Source organism: Anabrus simplex, chromosome 1 (genome assembly GCF_040414725.1).
Source record: "Anabrus simplex isolate iqAnaSimp1 chromosome 1, ASM4041472v1, whole genome shotgun sequence".
In the NCBI taxonomy this organism is placed as follows: domain Eukaryota; kingdom Metazoa; phylum Arthropoda; class Insecta; order Orthoptera; family Tettigoniidae; genus Anabrus; species Anabrus simplex.
In genome coordinates, this window is record NC_090265.1 from 413,575,167 (window position 1) to 413,597,711 (window position 22,545).

Below are 22,545 nucleotides of genomic sequence, written 5' to 3' on the forward strand. Positions count from 1 at the left end.
AATTATTTCCGGTAGTGTAATTATTTTGGAAGGACCCCTCTCCACCACCCAGGCATATACTGCAGGAATAGCATAACATAGATAGCAGAATCTAAGCCGGTCAGCGGAATTCAGCAAGATAAGGTGTTTAATAAAGATTATTCATGTGCATGTCAAGTTTTTACTTTTACAACATTCATAAGCTGTGAAACTAATTAGTATTGGACATATACATTTATTTTTGATAGAATATCATATACTATTGAGTTAATAAATCTAATACATAAATATATGATACATAAAAATTAGTCACTTTGTTTTAAGAGCAAGTTCAATCAAAGAGGTCAGAAAGTGCCCTATGCCACCTCTCATATTGCATCAACGAGTGTCATCTGTTCAGGGTTAAACAAGGAATAAAAATACACACTATTAAACGAAGTGTGTACAATAGCGGTTTTTGTTTTTTTGTTTTTACAGGTAATATTATAGTGTAACAGTTATACTGAACTTGTGTGTTCAATAGACTGAAAAGCTTTTAAGTTATATTTGGTAAGTATAGAACCTATGATACAAACAAAACAAATTTTAGTTATGACCAGAGGAATACCGTATTTACTCTCATATCAGCTCCACTTTTTATTCCAATTGTAAGGTCCCAAAATAGGGGGTGCGGCTATTATGTCGAATTTTTTCAGACACATTTTTTAAAAGACCTGGGGACATATTGTAACCACTGAAACAATTATTAGAGAGGTTTTTATATAATAACAATGAGATGATGCACAATTGCCAGTATGGCTTTTGACTATTAACACATTATATAAGGGGCTGAGATCAGTACATCCACAGTCAAATTGAGCATGGTAAATATTGAGTGAAAACATAGTTAAAATGAGCAATGATTTCAATACAACTTCACTGAAGGCCGTGATAAAATTTAATGATCTAACGCTATGTATGACGTCAGACTGATTGCAATTTTATAATATCCAGGCATTGTGTTCTGTCCAATTACTTGACAAGTTACCATGTGCCCTTAAAATAATAAAAACTGTTCTAACTGCCCAGATAATTTAGCCGAAACTTAAAACGTTGCTCAGGGAACATGCTCAAAGGACAACATGTTTTGGCCAGTTTACTTGCACGTCATGACAGAAGGCGAGTGTAATTAACATCAATCACATTTATTTTTCTAAACCACAAATCTGATGTCAAATTTGTAGTAGGCTTGATTAACAAGTAGGAGATGTGCGTAATGTTTCCTGCTTGCTTCTGTGCCAGGTCTACTATTCATCCTTCACTTTCTCGCACGTTGTCGTTAAGGTCGCTGTGAGCTGGATTATATCCCCGTGCTGAGATGGCAGTGCGTCACATACTTACGATCATCACATTTTACTGATACGGTGTTGGCAATAATAAAACACAGAAGTAATCAGTAACACGGTAATGCATACTGTAAGAAATGAGTAACATTCAATGTTGCCTGTGTTGCTGAACTTATCCCACAAAATATTTTACTGGATACAATCAATATTAAAATTAAAGTATTTACAAATGTACAAAAAACAAAGAAAGATGGAAACTGTACATGGAGACTTCTTATTAGTTAATATATCCAGTCCAGATTTACCAAACCAAAACTGTAGGCCTTTCACTTGAAGGGGAGCTAGATTGTTTACGTTTAAAAAACTTGGGAGAAAAATATATTATAATCATACAGTACCATGTCATAAAAAATAATAAAAACTTATTACATTTACTCTGAATCACAAGCAGTGACTGGTTTCACTTTCGTCTTGTGGATACCAGTTGTGAATGTGACGTTCTTTGGTAATGTTTAGTGTTTAAATATCATGTACACAGGCAGTTTACGGCTGTCAGCAGTAATGACCAACACCACCGTACAACGTAAGTTTTCACTGCCAGCAGTTTTAATTAGAACACTTGCCACTCCCTTCTCAGAAACAGTAGTCCTCCTTGGCATGCCAAACTACACAGGGGTTTGGTCAGTACTGAGCACTGCCAGCATTCTGCTGCCTTAACCTGATCATGACTGTGAAACTAACTTTCCGGCACAAAAACGTTTTCCGCTGCAATAACAGATTATTGCGCTGCATAAACCGAGTAACCCACCCGCGACTAGTCTTGAATAAGCTCACTAGAATATTGTGGGGCGCGCAGTTTCCCGTGGTTTTAGTAACAATTCGTGAGAAACACTGCATCCGTTGTTCCGCATCTCTCACCCATTCCAGTAATGCTTCCTCTATATCCGGGAACTTGCTCCGTTTCTGGCCACAAAATACCACTAGTTGCTTTCTCCAATTTACTCACTTGTGTTTTTTTTTTTTCATGAACAGAAAAATCATGACCTGCTGCTCTGGTATAATTTTCTTCTGTGAATTTCACCACTTTTAGCTCAAAATGAAGCCATGTAACCGTTAACTTTCCCCATGACAAACCTTTACTAACAAGCTCCTCGTAGTTTAGTACAGACTGTGCACGGCAGTGGCCCTTTCCATTTGTTACTGTAGACGCACATTCTTGCGACAAGCCCACGAAGTGGATGTGCAGCTCTTAATCGGTGAAAAAATGTATGTGAACATCCAATTGATATGCGAGTAAATACGGTAGTAAAAGTGTTGTCAATAGCACCATGCATTGAGCTAACGGGATTTGCAAAACAAACACTTAAGAGTAAAGTAATATCATTTATCACTTACTAATTAATAATCATATAAAATACAAGAGAACAAATGACAAGTTCACTGGGGCACATAATGTTAACAGGCTTGGCCTAGGGAATAAAATGAACACAGTATAAAACAAATAATAGTGGATTTATGCACAGATGTAATGTCTACTCTGATTTATGCCATGTTTTATATCCCAAATTCATAATTCCTGTAGATTAAATATTTAAATTCATCAAACAATTTTCCAAAATATAGTCATCATGTACTCCCACTTTCACTAAACATGTTGCAAATGAGAAATAATTCCTAAAATTTCATCCTGTACAGGAATATAAATGGAGATGCATTCTAGGAATTAAGATATCCTCAGGCCAAACAGTGACTTAACACCACTGCCATGAAACTAGTGCAATTGCTATGATATTAGAAATTAGCAACACCACAGACTGCATTGAATGACTACCAGAATAAAATATCAATGATAATCTTTCTCAGCACTGTTCATATTTCAAAATCCCACCAAATTTGTACATTTTTGTAAGATAATGGAAATACTCTTCAATGCTACATTAATATCAATGATAGTTCTACTAGTGATAGGTCATTCATTGCTATACAAGTATCTCATTCATAATACATGTAACTTACTATTTAGTTCAACAGAAAGTCAGATTGGAAGTACTTAATACTCTTGGAAAATTCACAGCCTTTAGCAGCATATTATTTTGGAAGCTCTACTTTCCTGTTATTTCATTCTACGTACAAAATAATGCCTAGAAAGAAAAGAGCATAAAAGAAACTGCATAACTAGCATAAATACAAATGACATTTCATTCACCGAATTGTCTATTACATTTTAGATGTAATTACACTAAAGGGATACTGGATAATTACAACAGATGTCTTCTAAAATACAATGATATTCATACTAGGCACTCCAATCTGCTGCATGTAATTCAGCATGTCCTTATTGAAAGCCTTGGTTCCACATATTAGGACTAGGACATTTTCCAATGGTTTTCCAGAAAACTCCTCCACCAACACACTGCTGGTGACTCTGCCCAATGTGAACTGCTCTCTGTAACCACCTGCACTGGCAACATCTTGGGTTATAAAAATACGAGCAGTAAAATTCCAGTAACCAGCCAACTCGCGTATCTCTTCTCGCAACAGCATCTCGGAACATCTTTTGCAAGAGAAAATAAGCCTTACAAATGTTTCTTCAGTCTCGTCTTCAACAATTCTTCTTGCAATGGGGTACAATGGTGTTACACCAGTACCAGCACATAACATGAACACAAACTTGTACTTATTAGGTATGTACTTAAAATCTCCAAAGGGTCCTCTCCAATAAACAATATCATCCAAATTCAAATTTCTGATAAAATTAGACATTTTTCCATTTGAGTACAACTTAATTAATACATCAAAACATCCTTGCAAGGCTGTTTTTGAATCTGAAATAGGAGTATAAGCCCTGGTAAGTACACCCTGATCAGTGCCGGTTTTATTATTTCTCATAACTAAATGCTGACCAATACTGAACCCTAAATTTCTTGCTATTTTCATAACTTTACCATCAATTATATGCACAGCCTGAAACCTGTATATATTTGCATTTTCAGCATGTTGCGTAACAGATATTAGCTGGAATGGAGAGTACTGCAAAGAGGACAGGAGAGTATCAGCATCTGTATTATATGCATCACTTTTACCCTGGTTTTCCCTCAGCTTGCAGCAGGCACTTTCCCATTCAGATAATTGTTTGGAATAAATGTCAAACACACATGGTGAACAACCACTCCCGCAGCAATCCTCCTCCCGAGGCTTTTCAGGTTCTGGAGGAAATAACGATTCAATATCATCACAGGAGTTCAGCATAATTGAGAAATGCAAAGCCTAATCCATTGCACATCTCCCTAACCAGCACACCCACTGTGGCCTTAAAGCTCCATGCTCATGTTACTTTCATTGGTAGAGTTCAAGAATCCCCCCTTCAAAGTTCCATCCATGCTGTTGTCGATTTGCCCAGAAGTTGCTTGTTTACTACTGGGTGGATTGTCCCAATCAACCTAAAAAAAAAGAAAAGGATATGTTGTAAAAGAAAGATTTCAATACACAGAAAATCAAGCATGCCTAGATTCAATATGGACACTATTCTCAATTCCACATTTTTCATTTTGCTACAGGCTCTTATCATGCTACGGATAACTTTCTCTAACCCATGTAATCACCCACAAATGATGCTCTATCTATCTCTGTGAGTCTAAAGTGGTCTTTGTCATTTTCAATTCAATTATTTTACTATATATCAAGTTCTAACATTAACCTACGATTCAGAGGCTTGGGTAATGAAGAGAAGAAATATTAGTAGGTGAGTGAAATGAAATTTTTGAGTAATAGAATAGGGGTTACAAGAAGAGAGACAATGAGAAATCAGGCAAGGGAAGTATTGCATGAGGAACCCTTACAAATGAGAATAGAGAAATGTGAACTAAGATGAAGGCACAAGATGAAAGTGGGCAGCAAGAAGCCGAGGGGACAACTCAGAGACGGATGGCCGAAGGAAGTGAAGGACTGATGAGAAGAGAGGAGAAGACTGGCCGTGTCAACGGAAATGATGATGATGTTTGTTGCTTAAAGGGGCCTAAAAGCTAGGTCATCAGCCCCTAATGATGCGAGATGGAACAAAAGGACATAATAATTAAAATTTTAAAATATATCCACTGACTAGAATTTAAAATAAATGATGAAAAATTATTATTATGAGACAATCAGTGGATCTAATTCGCAATGTCTTATTTTCGAATAAAATTATAGAAAATATAGGTTACAATGGAATAAGGCATTGCCTTGAAGCACAGAGGTATATATAATTCAATTCAGAAGTTAAAATAACACACTAAAATATGCAAACACGAACTAAAATAGAGTCAATGGGATAAAAGAGCAGTTAACAAAAATACACTAATACAAAGGACATTATTACACATGATAAAAAAAAAAAAAAAAAAAAAAAACTTCTATCCCTCATAAAACGGATGACGAAGTCTGCTGACTGCTCGTTCTCTCGTAGGATGAGGGAAATGGCACTTGGGAGTTGTAGACTACGGCGTAGATCGGCCATGTCCATGCGCTCCATAAGGATGTGTACCACGGTTAGATGACCGCCGTAAGTACACACCGGGGGGAGGGGGGGGGGGGGCGGCGGCGGCGTTCACCCTACAGTAGGTAAGAGTGCGTTACAATGCCATGGCCAATCTGAAGACGACATAATTCCACTGCTTTTCTCTGAGAAGCCTGAAGCGAAGTCTTCAGTACCTTCATAGTTCTTATTATCGCTCTCAGCTTATTAGGGAGAGGAGTGGCCTGCCATTCCATCTCCCAATGGGACATAACCAGATGTCTCTGCTGAGAGTGAATGTCACTGACCGGAACCCTCTAAGGCAATGGGGCAAGGAAACAGCTAACTCATTTCCCTCTACACCCATGTGGCTTGGGAGCCACGTAAATGTAATTTTGTTGCCGGCATCTGAATACCCGGCTAGCAGGTCCTGGATCCACTGCATCAGAGGGTGCCGAGGGAAACGTATCTATAGATAGGGGCAAAAGATCTCTATAGGTCGACACCCCAAACAAATAGCATTACAAAAAATCTATAAATTGTAGCATGCTCAAGGAATCGGTACACAGCAGATATTGCCGACATTCATCGGACACTGTGTACCACAAGAGCTTCACAGATGGTATAGAGCTCTGCTGTGTACACACTACAGAGGAAAAACAAAACTTTTTGTCAACAACGAACGCACAGCCTACTCCCGCTTTTGCCCTTGAACCATCCGTGAAAAATGACCGAATCAGGGTACCGGCCAACAACGGACAAAAAGAGTCTCCAATAGATGTAGTGGTCCGTGTTTCCCTTCGGGCCGGTGTACAAATCTAGAATGATTTCAGGTCGTCGTATTACCCAAGGAGGTACCCTACTTGATTGAAGACAAGGAACCGAAGGTACATTAAATAACCTGCGACTGCTATCCAAGCGTATTCCAACTGGCTGTGTTGCTCGAGTGTAAGCAACGTACAGCTGGCGGTTTCCATTGTGGAATACGCAAGGACGGCTTGGATGAAGCGGCATCTGTCGCAAATTTGCAGCATAAGACAGAAGCAGTTGCTGGCGCCGCAGGTGTTAAGGCGGCACACCAGATTCAGAGAGCGGGCTAACAAGCTCCCGTTGCCAACTTAACTTTCGTGAATGCTATTCAGTTCCTTTTTATACAATCTTGGAATGCCATTTTTTTATCCTCTTCCTTCTTCTTCAGTACAATTTTAGGGATTTTTACTTGTTTTAATTTCACAATTAATAATCTATGATCACCTTCCATACTTTCACTGGAGATTATCTTCGTATTCATGACGTATCTTCCCCATTCTAGGTCTGTTATTATAAAATCGATGAGGGTTCCATACTGTCCATCCCAACTATATCGGCTGATCTTATGGTTATTCCTCTTCATAAACCGTGTGTTCTTTATTATCAGGTTATTTCTGATACAAAACTCTAAGTTTCTCTCCATCTTAATTTCTATCGCCATACCCATGTCGGCCCAGAACATTCTCGTATCTCATTTTATCAGTTCCCACATGGGCATTCAGATCTCCCATTATCATGATCCCATCTCCAACAATGTGTGTTTCCAGTTCATTGAGGAAATCATATTTTTCTTCCATGCTACATCCTGTTTGTGGAGCACACACCTGTACTATCTTCAGTAGTTCCTTGTTTACGTGTATGTGTATTATTATAATTCTTTCATTTACATACTCAATTTCAGCTATTGGTTCAACATTCTGATTCACTATAAAGCCCACTCCATTTCTTTTCCCTTTATTGTTACCCATCCAGTACAAGGTGTATCCCTTTCTTAGTTTCTTCATTCCTTTCCCTTTCACATCACTTAACCCCAGGATGTCGAGTTTTAGTCCCTCCATGCATTTTCCTCCCCATTCGTTGTTAACATATTTACTGTTCCAAATTGGATTTTTTCTCTGATCTAACACTTGCACGAACATCAGCATTACCATCATACTGTGCAACTGTAGCCAGAGACTTGTCAATTCCATTTCCATTTTTAAACTTCCGAGGCTTGTATTATAGTTGAAAGCCAGTACAAATTTACTCATCTGCTAACCTGCTAACCCTAACACATCTGAGGATTTTCATTCGGGGTTTACTCCCTTAGCCTTCGAAGATCCCTTTTCTTCACAAGGCAGTGGTTTCCTCCTCTAATTTTCACCAGAGAGAATGGGTTGCCTCATCCACCATCTTCGCCATTCCAAAGGTCTCCTCCTCTGCCTAAGATGCTGTTAAGGTCTTCGCCCATAACCCTGGGCATGGGTTCCACGTTATACCCCGTGATACTGGGTCCCTGCCTGAACTTAGCTATCCTTCACACCGACCTACTGATGTGGAAGATACCCACCCCCGCAATGTGGATGCGTCAGACAAGAATTACTCAAGTGAAGGATAATATATGTGCCCTATAAAACCGTAGGAGCACCGTGCGGTCTGCCCCACCCCTGTCCAAGTATTGCCGCTAGGAAACTTCAAGATATTAAGCACCTTAGCGCATTCTGCATTTAACTGCCGCACGTGTGGCTCCCACAATAATTGGCTATCAGAAAGGAACCTAAGAAATCGGTGTCAACTACGGGAAGAGCGACATTCCCTAAATAAAGCTCAGGAAGAGAGTGAGAAGTGCGCTTCTGGCCAAAATGCACAACATAGGTCTTTGCGGTTTAAAACCGAAAGCCATGTTCTAAGGTCCACTGTTCAACTCTCCTAATTGCTTGCTGTAACTGTCGCTCGACGACACCCATATTTCGCGAGCTATAATGTAGTGAAAAATCATCCACATATAGCAACACCATTACAGCTGGACCAGCAGCAGCAACAATACCATTTATGGCAATCGCGAACAGTGACACTGAGAACCGATTCCTGTGGGACTCCATTTTCTTGAACGTGGTATTGCGAAAATACCCTCCCTATTCGGAAACGGAATAGATGGAGGGACACAAATTCGCAATAAATACCGGCAAGTTACCTTGGAAATTCCATTCATGCAGGACTGATAGGATGTCGTATTGCCATGTGGTGTCATAGGTCTTTTCTAAGTCAAAGAAAACAGCCACCAAATGCTGTTTCGGAAAACTCTCCAAGTGATCAGTAGTAGAGTGAGCGGCTCGAAAACAACATTGGTACTCAGACAAAAGTCCCCTTTTCTCCAGGCACCACACAAGTCAGCGATTCACCATCCTCTCAAACAGCTTACACAGGCAATTTATTAGGCAAATAGGTCTGTAACTTCCTGCATATTTAGGATTTTTGTTAGGCTTGAGGAGTGGAATTACTATTCCCTCTCGCCATTGTGGCGGAAACTCACCCTTTACCCAGATTCAGTTGAACACCCCAAGGAGATATAAAAGACTATGTTGATAAACTGATATGGTTGTTTGATCCTGCATTGACGTGTCTGAATCTATTACAGAACTATTTAAAATAGTTTTAATCTTTGGTATTATAAATTTACTCATTAGGAACAAATATTTCAGGTTCCCTATGGGAATCCACACCTCTATCATCTGATGGCCAGAAAGGCATCAATTTATGATGAGACAAAGTCTCCCATAGTGAACTGGCACTGCCGGTGGCTCCAAGTAGCCTACGCAGTGCCCTCCATGGTATGCACTAGCCATGCGTCTTAGTAGGTGTGCTATTTACCACCTGATGAGCCCAACTTAGAACACTGGGGTGAAACACTGGCAACCAGGAATGAGTTAGCTGGAAAATTTATAATGCCCAATAACGGACCAACTATATTAGTATTATAAATTTACTCATTCAGAACAAATATTTCAGGTTCCCTATGGGAATCAACATCTTATTAAGTGTTATGTTCCGAGCGGTCAGTGGAGAAATGACGTGGAATGACATTAGTAGACGAATAAGTTTGAGTGGTCTCTTTAAAAGTAGGGAATATCACAATATGAAGATGAAGTTGGAATTCAAGAGGACAAATCGGAGCAAATATTCGTTTATAGGAAACGAAGTTAGGGATTGTAATAACTTACCAAACAATAAATTATCAATTTCTTTGAAATCATTCAAGAAAAGGCTAGGAAAACAACAGATAGGGAATCTACCAGCTGGGCGACTGCCCTAAATGCAGATCAGTAGTGATTGAGGAGTAGACTATGTCCCAGCATCGGGTTTCACCTTCTCTGTTCCTACTATTGTGTATCACGTCGATCATTTCATCTCAACAACTTCTCCGATGAGTTGATGTCACGAAGGCCACCCAGTTGTGAAAACTTGCTATGAAGATTCATCTATCTTCATACCTGACCCCGTAGAGAAACAGGACAGAGATTCGACATACATGAATACTAGCTAGATATAATATTTCTCTTTATGTGATCCTCCAATAAGGGAACCTGAAGCTGACCCCATGTGTCAGGTGTAGGCAGCAGCTGATATAAATCATAACCAGAAGCTGATACATGGTGTGTATATTTTTAAAATTTTATCACACCTATCTTTCAGGTGGTTATATAAAATAGACCCTCAACAAAGTAAATTTCTGAAGTACCCACAGTCATTTATGGCTTCTGCATTGGATGAGGTGAAATGAGGAATGCCAGTAAATATGGCAGCTTCAGAATAAGGGGTAAAAAAAACCTGTTCTCCTGTATAAGGGTAGGGGGAAGTATCCTGCTTATAATGTACAGGAAATATGTAATGTTTAGGCTGTAACTTATAAACAATGATTAGTTGATTGACACTAGAACGGCCAGAGCGTTAGCGAATTTCAAGGTATTTCCATGCACGAGGTTGTGCTTTTATGACTTTTAATCTTTTAGGGTTATGTACATTCACGCCAAAAATTACAGCCGTAGATGATAAGGGAACATCGATATTGTCCATGATACGGAGAGCTCTATTCTGCTCACTGCTTGCTTCCTGTGATATATTTACAAGTGGCACTATAGGGGCGTATGATAAACTAAATATTATGCCTCTTAGTAGTGGTAGCGAGTGGTCGAGTTAGTGCCTGTCCCTTGTGTAGTATAGTACGCAATAATGGCTCGGCGGCAAAAACTTACTCCTGCTCAATTGGGAACATGCATCATTTTCAAAAATATTTTTTTTGAAAAGTACACCAATGAAATAGTACGTAAACGTATTACATTGTGGTATGTTGCCTTGTTTTCTACCATTAAAAAAATATTTAATAGTGCCTTTCCGCAAGGCGAGTGAAACGGCCTCTGACGTAAGCGGCGCGCTGTGACGTCACGATCCCGTATCGCATGGAGCTCTACCAGCCGTTGTGCATCAGCCGTTGCTAAAAGCCGATTGTTTATTATTCATGATCGCGAATAACTTCAGAATGACAGAAGAAAGGTTCAAACCAGCACAATCAGACAATCTATCATGTGTAGATGTCATCATTCTTGAAAAATAGTGACTTTTGTGGCCGCAGAATTTCGCGGATAAAAAGCAAGTTTGTAAGTGGCATCTTTTATATACGTGCAATGTACTGTAACCCATAGTATTAGGATAACAACTGAACCTGGATAGATATCACATCACTTTCAACATTTCCTTCTAGACTGATTCCCCTATTAAAGAATAACATTACATTTTCGGGCTTTCAGCATTAGTAAAGTAAGAAATCGGATTTCAGCACTAACATAAACATATAGGTAGCATTATAGTACTAGTCCGCTTCTGTGGTGTAGTGGTTAATGTGTGCCATTCCCGGAGGCCCGGTTTCGATTCCCGACTCTGCCATGAAAGTTGAAAACAAATAGTACGAGGGCTGGAACGGGGTCTACTCAGCCTCGGGAGGTCAACTGAGTAGAAGGGTTTCGAATCCCACCTCAGCCATCCTCGAAGTGGTTTTTCGTATTTTCCTACTTCTCCTCCAGGCACCTAAGGCCACGGCCGTTTCCTTCCCTCTTCCTTGTCTATCCCTTCCGATCCTCCCATCCTCCAACAAGGCCCCTGTTGAGCATAACAGGTGAGGCCTCCTGGGCGAGGTAATGGCCCTCCTCACCAGTTGCATCACCATACTCAAAGTCTCACGTTCCAGGACACTGCCCTTGAAGTGGTAGAGGTGAAATCCCTCGCTGAGTCCGAGAGAAAACCAACCCTGAAGGATAAACTGATTAAGAAAGAAAGAAAGAAAGAAAGAAAGAAAGATCATAGTACTATAGGGCTATAATCTATCATTCCCAAAAAAATATATATTTATGGATGGGACAACTGGCCTACCCACTTCCGGGGCCCATGAAAGAGAATTAAATATCTTTGTGGAGGGAAAAAGTTAAACATGATAAAGGTAAATATGACTTCATCTAGTTTTCACAAGTCGGGCTGAGTGGTTCAGACTGTTGAGGTGCTGGCCTTCTGACCCCAACTTGGCAGGTTCGATCCTGGTTCAGTCCGGTGGTAGTTGAAGGTGCTCAAATACGTCAGCCTCGTGTCGGTAGATTTACTGGCACGTAAAATAACTCCTGCAGGACTAAATTCCTGCACATCGGCGTCTCCGAAAATCGTAGAAGTAGTTAGCGGGGCGTGAAGCCAATAACATTAATTACATTTGGCTTTTAACAAGCTGAGCATATCAGGAAAGAAAAGTGTCCTGGTGACATTTTAGTCGTTCAATACAGGAATGTCTTTGGGTGCTGTGACTTTAATTTTTTTTTTCTGTTTGCTTTACGTCACACCGTCACATAATGGCGACGATGGGACAGGAAAGGCCTAGGAATGGGAACAAAGCGGCCGTGGCCTTAGGTACAGCCTCAGCATTTGCCTGGTGTGAAAATGGGAAACCACGGAAAACCATCGTCAGGGCTGCCGGCAGTGGGGTTCAAAACCCACTATCTCCCGGATGCGAGCTCACAGCTGCGCGCTCCTAACCGCACGGCCAACTCGCGCGGTATTTTTACCCTTCGGTTTATTGACTTGGCTTGTATAACCTAAAACTTAGGCTAAGTTGGATTATATTTTAAACACCTACATCACTATTTTCACCTGTGTGCAATTATGTTATTTATTTCATTAATATTATGATAATTATTATAATTGAGCATTGTTAACTTATAAGACTCCAACAGACAAGCATTGGTTTTGTGTAGAGTTATACATTTGTTAAATTCACGTCGTTTCCTTTCATGATGTACACGCCTATTCTTTGCTACATTATAGGGTATTTAGACATAGCCTAAATTTCTTTACCAATTAAGCTCTTCAATAAAGACATACATAACTGTCCCATGCCAAGATATATTGGTAGAATTAGAGCTGTCAAAATGGTTCATAACCCCTTTGATTTATTATCTTGACATGGATCACCCAAAACATAGGTTAGGTTTGGAGAATACTTTAATAATCAGCATTATTTAATGCACCGTTTATTACTTTCATATTCCAAGATGTAATTGAAGCATTTAAATAAAGCATCATACATTAAAATTTAAAGTTTTACCACTAGAACAGCTGACATGGAAAAGTGATTTGAAAATTCAAACAAATTCATCTTACGTTAAAATCTTCAAAAAAATAAACTGTAGACTTTTCCGATATATCACCAGCATTTCTCCAGCTCGCCAAATTCATTTCTCCCTAGTTTTAGCGTCTTTGGAACGTTTATAAACAATTTGTTTGGGATGGTATGCGATGTGCTATTGCACATCGGAACTCTACACCATTTATAAGTTTTCTGCCTCACTGTCTGCGCAGGATTCATTTTAAGTCTAAAATATACCACTCAGATTATTATCCAATGTATAGACCTCGAATTTAACCATACTAGACACTAACGTAAAGTAGAAATACGCGAAGTGTATCCTGCTTCTCACAGCACACTATGTGTTATTTCGTCTGCTAATTCAGTCAACCTGTACGATGACGTCAGGCCAATGAGATCGCGTCCTTGCGTGACGTGACATTTTCGTAGATTTTTATCATGTTTGGAGTTATTATTTGTACATTCTGATCACATTTTTGAATTCTGCATGCAATTTTGTATCAGATTAGCATATTTTTAATTAAAACCCCGGATCATGCATGTTCCCTATTATTAGCGAACTTGAAAAGCTAGGAGAAGACGAATCAGGTGACAAAGATACATTATCAGATATGAACGTAATGAGTGACGATGAGGATTTTATACCTCAACATTGTGGTAGTATGTCGGATAGTACATCAAGACAACTGTAATATATTATACGAGCATTAATCAAGAAAACATCGGAATGAACAATATGCCTCTAGTAGTGGTAGCGAGTGGTCGAGTTAGTGCCTGTCCCTTGTGTAGTATAGTACGCAATAATGGCTCGGCGGCAAAAACTTACTCCTGCTCAATTATTAGCGAACTTGAAAAGCTAGGAGAAGACGAATCAGGTGACGAAGATACATTATCAGATATGAACGTAATGAGTGACGATGAGGATTTTATACCTCAACATTGTGGTAGTATGTCGGATAGTACATCAAGACAACTGTAATATATTATACGAGCATTAATCAAGAAAACATCGGAATGAACAAAAACTATCACAAGTTCAAATATTAGAATACAAACACTGTGTACTTACCATATTACAAGAATAATGCAGCAACAACAAACCAGTACAAACTAGAGTTAAATGTGAACCCATTTTATCTTGTTTTTATAATTTCATCCACTTTTAAACGGCCTGTTATAGCGGGTCAAATTTTATGTGTATATATTTGTTTTTAATAGACAACATATGTTCCAATAATATATATGTAAATATGTAATAATTCCACATATACCGATGTAAACTTCATTTAATGTTTACTAGACTCAGGTTACAATGAGATGACGCCCTACATAATAAGCAACTTTTTAGTCAATGAGAAAAGATCTATTATACTACTGTTATATTAACTTTTTCATGATCTGTCAAATTGGGTCAGTGATAGAAAGACATTAGTCCTTATGTGATGTTCTTGAAACCGATTTAATGTATAACAGCTGAGGATGACACCACAGGGGTCGAAACCGGTACTGAATTTACTGCATCTTGTAAATAAATATTGCATTGATAAAGTGGAGGCTTCTATATTATTTTTTTGATATTGTACTAGCAATCAATACGGAAATGAAGCTCATAGATTGTGACACACAGTACATGGCCAATAAGCCAGATAAATCCCAAAGACGAAATGCGACCTGCCAATGAGTTACTGCCTGTAAATGTTGTCATAAAACTTATGGACCCATACCTCATGAAAGGACGTAACGAGACCACTGACAACTTCTTTACATCGGTAAAGTTAGCTGAGAGACTGAAAGAGAAGAAATCCCGGAGTCAATCAAAGCACTACGTATGAATCTGTACGAGACTGTCGTACTTCAGAAGGAAGATCACACTACATCAAAGAAAAGTGAACAAGAATGGGTTTCTGCTAAGCACTCTACACCCGAGCGTTCAAGTCAGCGAAGATAACAAGAAGCTCCCTAGTACTACTGAATTTTATAACGGAACTAAATATGGTGTGGATGTAGCTGATCAAATGGCGCGTAAATACACCACTTTGGCTGGATGCTGAAGGTGGTCTGTACATGTATTTTACAACGTACTCGATCTATCTAGTTGCTTTACGTCGCACCAACACAAATAGGTCTTATGGCGACAATGGGATAGGAACGGCCTAGGAATTGGAAGGAAGCGGCCGTGGCCTTAATTAAGGTACAGCCCCGGCATTTGCCGGGTGTGAAAATGGGAAACCACGGAAAACCATCTTCAGGGCTGCCGATAGTGGGGCTCGAACCCACTATCTCCCGATTACTTGATACTGGCCGTACTTGATCTAGCAGCAATGAGTTACGGGACAGAGAATCTCTCGACATGATTATATTCTTGAAGTAATACAAGAATTAAGATCTGATTTGGTGAAGACAAGATCCTGGTTTGTATGTCATAAGTTGCATAATTTGCTTGTCAAGTGACTAAATAGGCTTGTAAACAAATGGAGACAGTTATTTTTATCATAAGTTTTCACAAAGACATTCAATAACAAGTCTGCCAAAATATTTCATTGTTACCTATTACAAGTGAGAGAATATGGACAATTATCAATATATAACAATGGACTGATCTGTATACAATACATCCCAATGGTTAACTATGTTGTTTTAAATTTAATTATTGAACATTCACATGTTTCCCAGATCCTAGATGCTATGTATATGTCAGTAAGCGGCAGCGGTCAAAATGACCGCCTGCGACCTTTATAGGTATGAGGAAAGTTTCGCTGTTCTAGTGTTAAAGGGTAATTTATTTTGTTATTGGCCGGTTCTGCCACCGCGCCACTTGCCCTCCACGTGAAAGGATATTTCTATTCGACCATTCCCATGCAGCGCTGTCGGCAGCATAAATAGTAGTTTCCCAGCACGTAATTTATCAGCCACTTCGAGTCTGATGAAACTTTACCTGCCGGGCTAGTTTTGACAGCTGAACAATATTAGCTGTATTTTTGGTGAAATATAGCTTAAATTCGCTTAGTATGTTGATAAAAGCATAATACCGTAACTGTGATTTGTATGTACTGCAGGATTTTGAACATTAATGCTTCCCATGAGTTGAACTGGTCCCACCAACCTATCGCATCTAGTGTTCGGGACACATATTATATGTTAAGCTTTTCCAAAGAAACTCTTGCAAGGATACAAAATCAAAACCTATTTGGAAATCATCTCAAAAGGACTTCAATTTTCCAATTTTAATTTGTTAGCTTTCAGACACCGAGTATCAATCAATGTCTGAAGGCAATGCCTTGTCAATTCAACCGTTGTCTTCTGCCTTCAGCTTGTCATTTCATCTCACAGTAGGAACTACATCCAAAGTTTTGCATCAATATTTTAAGGAATTGCTTCCTAGATCGACCTTGACCCTTTTTTCCTAAGATCTGTCCTACTAGATTGGTTAGAACAGTATTAAGATGCACTGTGTGACCAATGAATTTAGCTGTTCTTCTATGTACTGTTATCCGCATGCATCGGACGAAGAGAGACAGCAGATAGCCAGATATCTCGCCTGGTGTTGCTACAATATGGGGTGGCCTTACTTCATATCAAAGCATGCCCTGACTGGAGAAGCCTTTTGGATCCGCAGACTTCTCATTCCGGACTTCGCGGCAACGCTGCGCCATACCACCTACCAACTTCCATCGGACTCCATCTACACCGATGCCACCCCGGCATCCACCGCTGCCATCGCACCATGACAACACCACGGATGGGCCCAGGCGTTTCTCAAGTTCCGGCCCCCATCCACGCAGCAGAGACAGCGGTAGCTATAACAGGAGCTCTATGGTACCTCCAGGATATTCCAAATGAAGTGAAAACATTATATGTATATACTGACAGTAATGTGGCCCTGTGGACCTTACGCACTGGAAGGGGACCTACCCTACATGCGCATGTATATATGCTTCTTTTGTATCTTTGTTTATTAAATAAAGCAATGGAGAGGGGTGTCACCCTCTCGTGGCAACCCATTGCCTCGGCAGCCAACCCGGCTGACACCCCGTCCAGCGAAGTGCTAGCTTCCTTACACGCGCACCCAGACTTGTTATAAATACGGGTGTGCTCCCTGGACGGGAGGTCAGTCTGGCGAGGCTTGCTGAGGGAATGGGTAGCCACAACTAACATCAGCTGTTTCTTCTCCTGTATTTCTCGTAAGATACTTTCGTTGGTTCTTTTTTCAGTCCAACTGACTCTTAGCATTTGCCTCCAGACCCACGTCCATATAAGTATACTCTCCACACAAATGACATCATAAAACTTTTCCTAATCTCAATATCTAGATGTATATTGGCCGTAAGATTTCTTTTGTTGCTGAATGCTCGTTTGGCAAGTGCTATTCTTCTCCTTATCTCTTTGCTGCAACGGTAAGGGAAACTGATGACTTGTTCCACTACTTGTTAACAAGCCTGATGTTGGTGTGATTTCGCTCAGAATGTTTACTTACGACTAATATTTTTGTCTTCTTCATGTTAATATTTAAGTATAAATCTACTAAATTTGATGACAGTATATTCAGCATCTTAGATAATTCCTTTTCTGAGTCTGCAACCACTGCTATATCATCTGCAAATTGAATACAATGGATCTGTTGTCCATTTATTCTAATTCCTTCTATGTTTGTCTTGAACTTCTTTATAGCTTTTTCGATGAATACAGTGGGACCTCGATTATCCGTTCCCGGAAAATACGTTTTCCCGGAATATGCGTTCAAATTACGTGGTCCCGCGAGCATCGTAATTAAATCACGCTGTAAAAGTCCCGCATTATCCGTTCCTCGAAGAAACGATTTCCCGGATCAACCGTCCAGAAATTCCAGTCCCATCAACGCCAAATCCTCGATAAATAGTTTTTTAATAAACTGTCTCTCTCGAAAGGACGGCTATGGCATACCGGTATTTATAGATCTTGGCGTTAACGCCCCATGTTTGCGATAATTAAATCAAGTACCGGTACCTACTGGAAAAGCGATCGGCGGGGAACTTGCATAAGGGACCATCTTAGCATCGCATTCGGGTGGTATTGTTTAGAGAATGTCGGAAAATCATAAAGCAGAGACTGGCCACAACAATTGCAAGGAGACACGGCGCATTTCGAGAGCTCTGTTTGAAGACGGAACGAGTTTCGTCAAATGTTCGCACTTATAAAACGTCCATATTATGTCCAGGGTTAGATGTTTATATGTTTAATTTTTTTCGATCGTACTGCCGAACAGGTTTTCGGCACTTTGCTCAGGGCACTGTAGAGTAACTGGGCTTTCAGTCAGGAATCGAAACTGCTCCTTCTTAACACAAATCCTGTATTTTTTATATTATCGTACATGATTATGGTAGCGAGACCAGAACAGATGCTGCACCTTACATAAAAAAAAAAAAAGCCATGGGCGGTCTTGGGATTGCCTATTACTGTTTAGGTCCTAATGTAAGACTGAGAATTCGACGTTTTCGTGTTAAAATACCAAAAACCGCAGTCGTTTTATTTGCGCACATTACATTTTAAATGGTTGGTATTATTTTCAACTCGTACTGACACGTGCAGCGAGCGCGCTTTCCAGATGACCTCAAGGTCACGAATAACCGTAATTTCTAAAGTTTTGATGATATTTCTTTTATCTTTCCAATTTGACTGGATTTGTGACGCGCAGAACTGAATATAATGCATTCGAGAACTTTTAAGAATCGATACTTACATTCGAAACCATGTTTTCGAGCTCAACATAACCTTTAAAAGTCGATGTAGGCCTAATTTGCGCTGTACGAGATTTCCAGAAACTGCCTACGAACTGCATACCGGAGACTAAATTACAATGAAAGATTAAGAAATGAAGGGATTTCGCCATCATTTTGGGAGCTTTTGTATCTAATGTGCTTTATTTTATTAGATGAGAGAATTAAAAAGCTACTTGTGGTCGATTGTCGTTTGGCTTGGCGTTATTAGATTTTTCGAAGAGTTTGGCTAGCCTAATCAAAGTTGCTGAACTGAAAGAAGTTTTCACGGGAAACTGACGAAGATTCCCCTGTAAAATTGAATATAAAGTATCGAGATTTTGAACTCTCGTACCGGTAATTAATGCGGTTTCGCGGTCTAACATGCCTGCCTCTCATCCAGAGGGCCCGGGTTCGATTGCGACCAGGTCAGGCAATTTTATCTGGATATACGTCCGGTTCCAGGTCCACTCAGCCTACGTGATTACCTTTAGTTGTGGAGCTATCTAATGGTGAGATGGCGACCCCGATCTACAGAGCCAGGAATATCGGCCGAGAGGATTCGTCGCACTGACCATGCGCCCTCGTAATCTGCAGGCCTTCGGGCTGAGCAGCGGTCGCTTGGCAGGCAAAGTCCCAATGGGGCTGTAGTTTGGTTTGGTTTAGGAGTTTTTGTAAGATTATAATTATACATATATCATTTTTGTGATGTTTAGCCAAATTGTTGATGGTTTTCATTCAATCCCGGATTTTCCGCTTTCCCGTGTTGTACGTTTTATTTTCATGGTCCCTCGAAAAACGGAGAATCGAGGTTTCACTGTACCCGTATACCGGAGAACAAATTACAACGAAAGATTAAGAAATGAAGGGATTTCGCCATCATTTTGGGTGCTTTTGTATCTAATGTGCTTCATTTTATTAGATGAGAGAGTTAAAAACTACTTGTGGTCGATTGTCGTTTGGCTTGGCGTTATTAGATTTTTCGAAGAGTTTGGCTAGCGTAATCAAAGTTGCTGAACTGAAAGAAGTTTTCACAGGAAACTGACGAAGATTCCCCTGTAAAATTGAATATAAAGTATAGAGATTTTGAACTCGCGTACCGGTAATTAATGCAGTTTCGCGGTCTGACATGCCTGCCTCTCATTCAGAGAGCCCGGGTTCGATTGCGACCAGGTCAGGCAATTTTACCTGGATATAAGTCTGGTTCCCGGTCCACTCAGCCTACGTGATTACCTTCAATTGTTTTTTTTTTGCTAGGGGCTTAACGTCGCGCCGTCACAGATAGGTCTTATGGCGACGATGGGATAGGAAAGGCCTAGGAGTTGGAAGGAAGCGGCCGTGGCCTTAATTAAGGTACAGCCCCAGCATTTGCCTGGTGTGAAAATGGGAAACCACGGAAAACCATTTTCAGGGCTGCCGATAGTGGGATTTGAACCTACTATCTCCCGGATGCAAGCTCACAGCCGCGCGCCTCTATGCGCACGGCCAACTCGCCCGGTACCTTTAATTGTGGAGCTATCTAATGGTGAGATGGCGACCCCGATCTAGAGAGCCAGGAATATCGGCCAAGATGATTCGTCGCACTGACCATGCGCACCTCGTAATATGCAGGCCTTCGGGCTGAGCAGCGGTCGCTTGGCAGGCAAAGTCCCACTGGGGCTGTAGTTTGGTTTGGTTTAGGAGTTTTTGTAAGATTATAATTATACATATTTCATTTTTGTGATGTTTAACCAAATTGTTGATGGTTTTTATTCATTCCCGGATTTTCCGTTTTCCCGTGTTGTACGTTTTATTTTCATGGTCCCTCGAAAAAAACGGAGAATCGAGGTTTCACTGTACATTAAAAAGGTACGGTGATAGTGGGCAACCCTGTTTTACTCCCTTCCTGATTTTTACATCCTGGCTACTTCCTTTGATGTCTACTATTGTGGTATGATCTTCATAAAGTCGTAGTATCAGCCACCTATCTTTCCAGTCTAATCCCAAAGATTTAGTAATTTTGAACAGTTGGTCCCAATTTACATTATCAAACACCTTTTCAATATCTACAAATGCTATATATGTGTTTATATTCATCTCCATTCTTCTTTCTAATATTGTTCTTAGAGCTAAGATTGCCTCTCTTGCTCCCATCCCCTTCCTGAAACCAAACTGGTCTGGATCAATTTGGAAATGAAGTTTGTTATTTATCCTGGCTTTTTTCCTTCTTTTATGATCACATAGGATCACTTTAGTCAGTCCGTCGTTTAGGTCTCCTTGAAGGGATTTTTCGGGCTTTGCGGTTCTCCCAGTACTTCTTCAGACGCTCCGATCTTTGTGCCCTTTCCTCAGTTGAAAATATGCGTGTTGTTGGTTTGTTTTGTGTAAGGGTAAAGCGAAGGTTTGTATTCTTGAGTTTTGTATTCAATTTTATCTTATTTGTGGTGTCTTCTGTTGTAAGGCATATTTCCTTCAGATCCTCTCTCTTATTATTTTATTATTGACATTAATATTTTGGATGCATGAGAGAGCAGTGTTATGGTTCTGTGTTCAGAGCATTCTTCACTACTTCCTTTCTTTGGTATCATAACTATTCTGCTTTTGGTGAAGTCTTCAGGAATTTTGCCACTATCATAGCATCTGCAGATTACATCATAAAGTAGGTCTTTCATTTTCTCACCCATATTTTTTAGTAGTTCTCTCGGGATGTTATCTCGACAGCAAGCTTTATTGTCACTTATTCTCTCAAGCGCTGATTCAAATTCTCTTCTTGTGATAACAGGGCCCTTATTTCCCAGTTCAATATACCATGTTTTATTAGATACATTCCCATCATACAATTCTTCAAGGTATTCTTTCCACCGCAGGCTGACTTCATCTGCATCTATTAAGATTTTCCCATTTTTATCCTTTATTAAGGAGCTTTTCACTTTCGGTTTCTGGTTTAAGGCTCTGATGTATCGATGAGCTATCAGTTTTTCCTTCAGCAATAGAGTTTTTAATGTTCTTAGTTATCTCAGCCATCCATTCCTTCTTTGCTTTTCTACAAAGGGTTGTAATTTGATTTTTAACAAGCCTATATTGTTCATGACTTCTTATGGTATTCTCCCTCCTGTACTGGTTTCTCTTTACTATCAGATCCAATATTTCTCTTGTAATCCACGGTTTCCTTGGTTCTAAAATTCTTGTTCCCAGTGTTTCATGAGCTATATTTAACAAACCTTCTTTAATATTTTCCCATTTCGATTCTTCAAGTCTTTCAGCCAATTAATTTGTTTTGTGGGCGAAAATCTGTTTATTGTTATTGTCACACCGGGTAAAAGTTACTATTTTCACCCCCAAGTATTCTCGTAGCGTAACGGCTAAGGCGCTCACTTCGTAATACGAGGTACGTAAGTTCCGAGTCCTCACAATGCCGGATATTTTTATTTCCATAATTAGCTGTTTTATTCACCTGCATGCCTCTTTTCATTCATTCCTTTGTCGACAGTATATTTAACTGAAATATGTAATAACATTATAATGTGTACCAGGAAAATGCTTTATATGTGTGCTACTTATAGGAAG

General features: G+C 39.8%; 2 protein-coding genes and 1 long non-coding RNA gene across 8 annotated transcripts in view; 1 reads left to right on the forward strand and 2 right to left on the reverse strand.

Moving 5' to 3' along the window:
* LOC136856874 (uncharacterized) overlaps window positions 1–22,545 on the forward strand; it is a 55,692-nt gene that overhangs the window by 12,790 nt on the left and 20,357 nt on the right. The gene's annotated exons all lie outside the window — the stretch shown is intronic.
* LOC136856871 (NADH-cytochrome b5 reductase-like) lies at window positions 2,675–4,553 on the reverse strand. The gene has a single exon (XM_067135078.2). It carries the CDS (start codon window positions 4,551–4,553, stop codon window positions 3,579–3,581), a length of 975 nt encoding a protein of 324 aa, XP_066991179.2. The 3' UTR covers window positions 2,675–3,578.
* asf1 (histone chaperone asf1) overlaps window positions 4,608–22,545 on the reverse strand; it is a 115,213-nt gene continuing 97,275 nt past the window's right edge. For all 6 annotated transcript variants that reach the window (XM_067135079.1, XM_067135080.1, XM_067135083.1 and 3 more), the window contains one exon: window positions 4,608–4,744. In XM_067135079.1, the coding sequence (XP_066991180.1) occupies window positions 4,616–4,744 (129 nt within the window). In that variant the 3' untranslated portion in view covers window positions 4,608–4,615. The remainder of the gene's footprint in view (window positions 4,745–22,545) is intronic.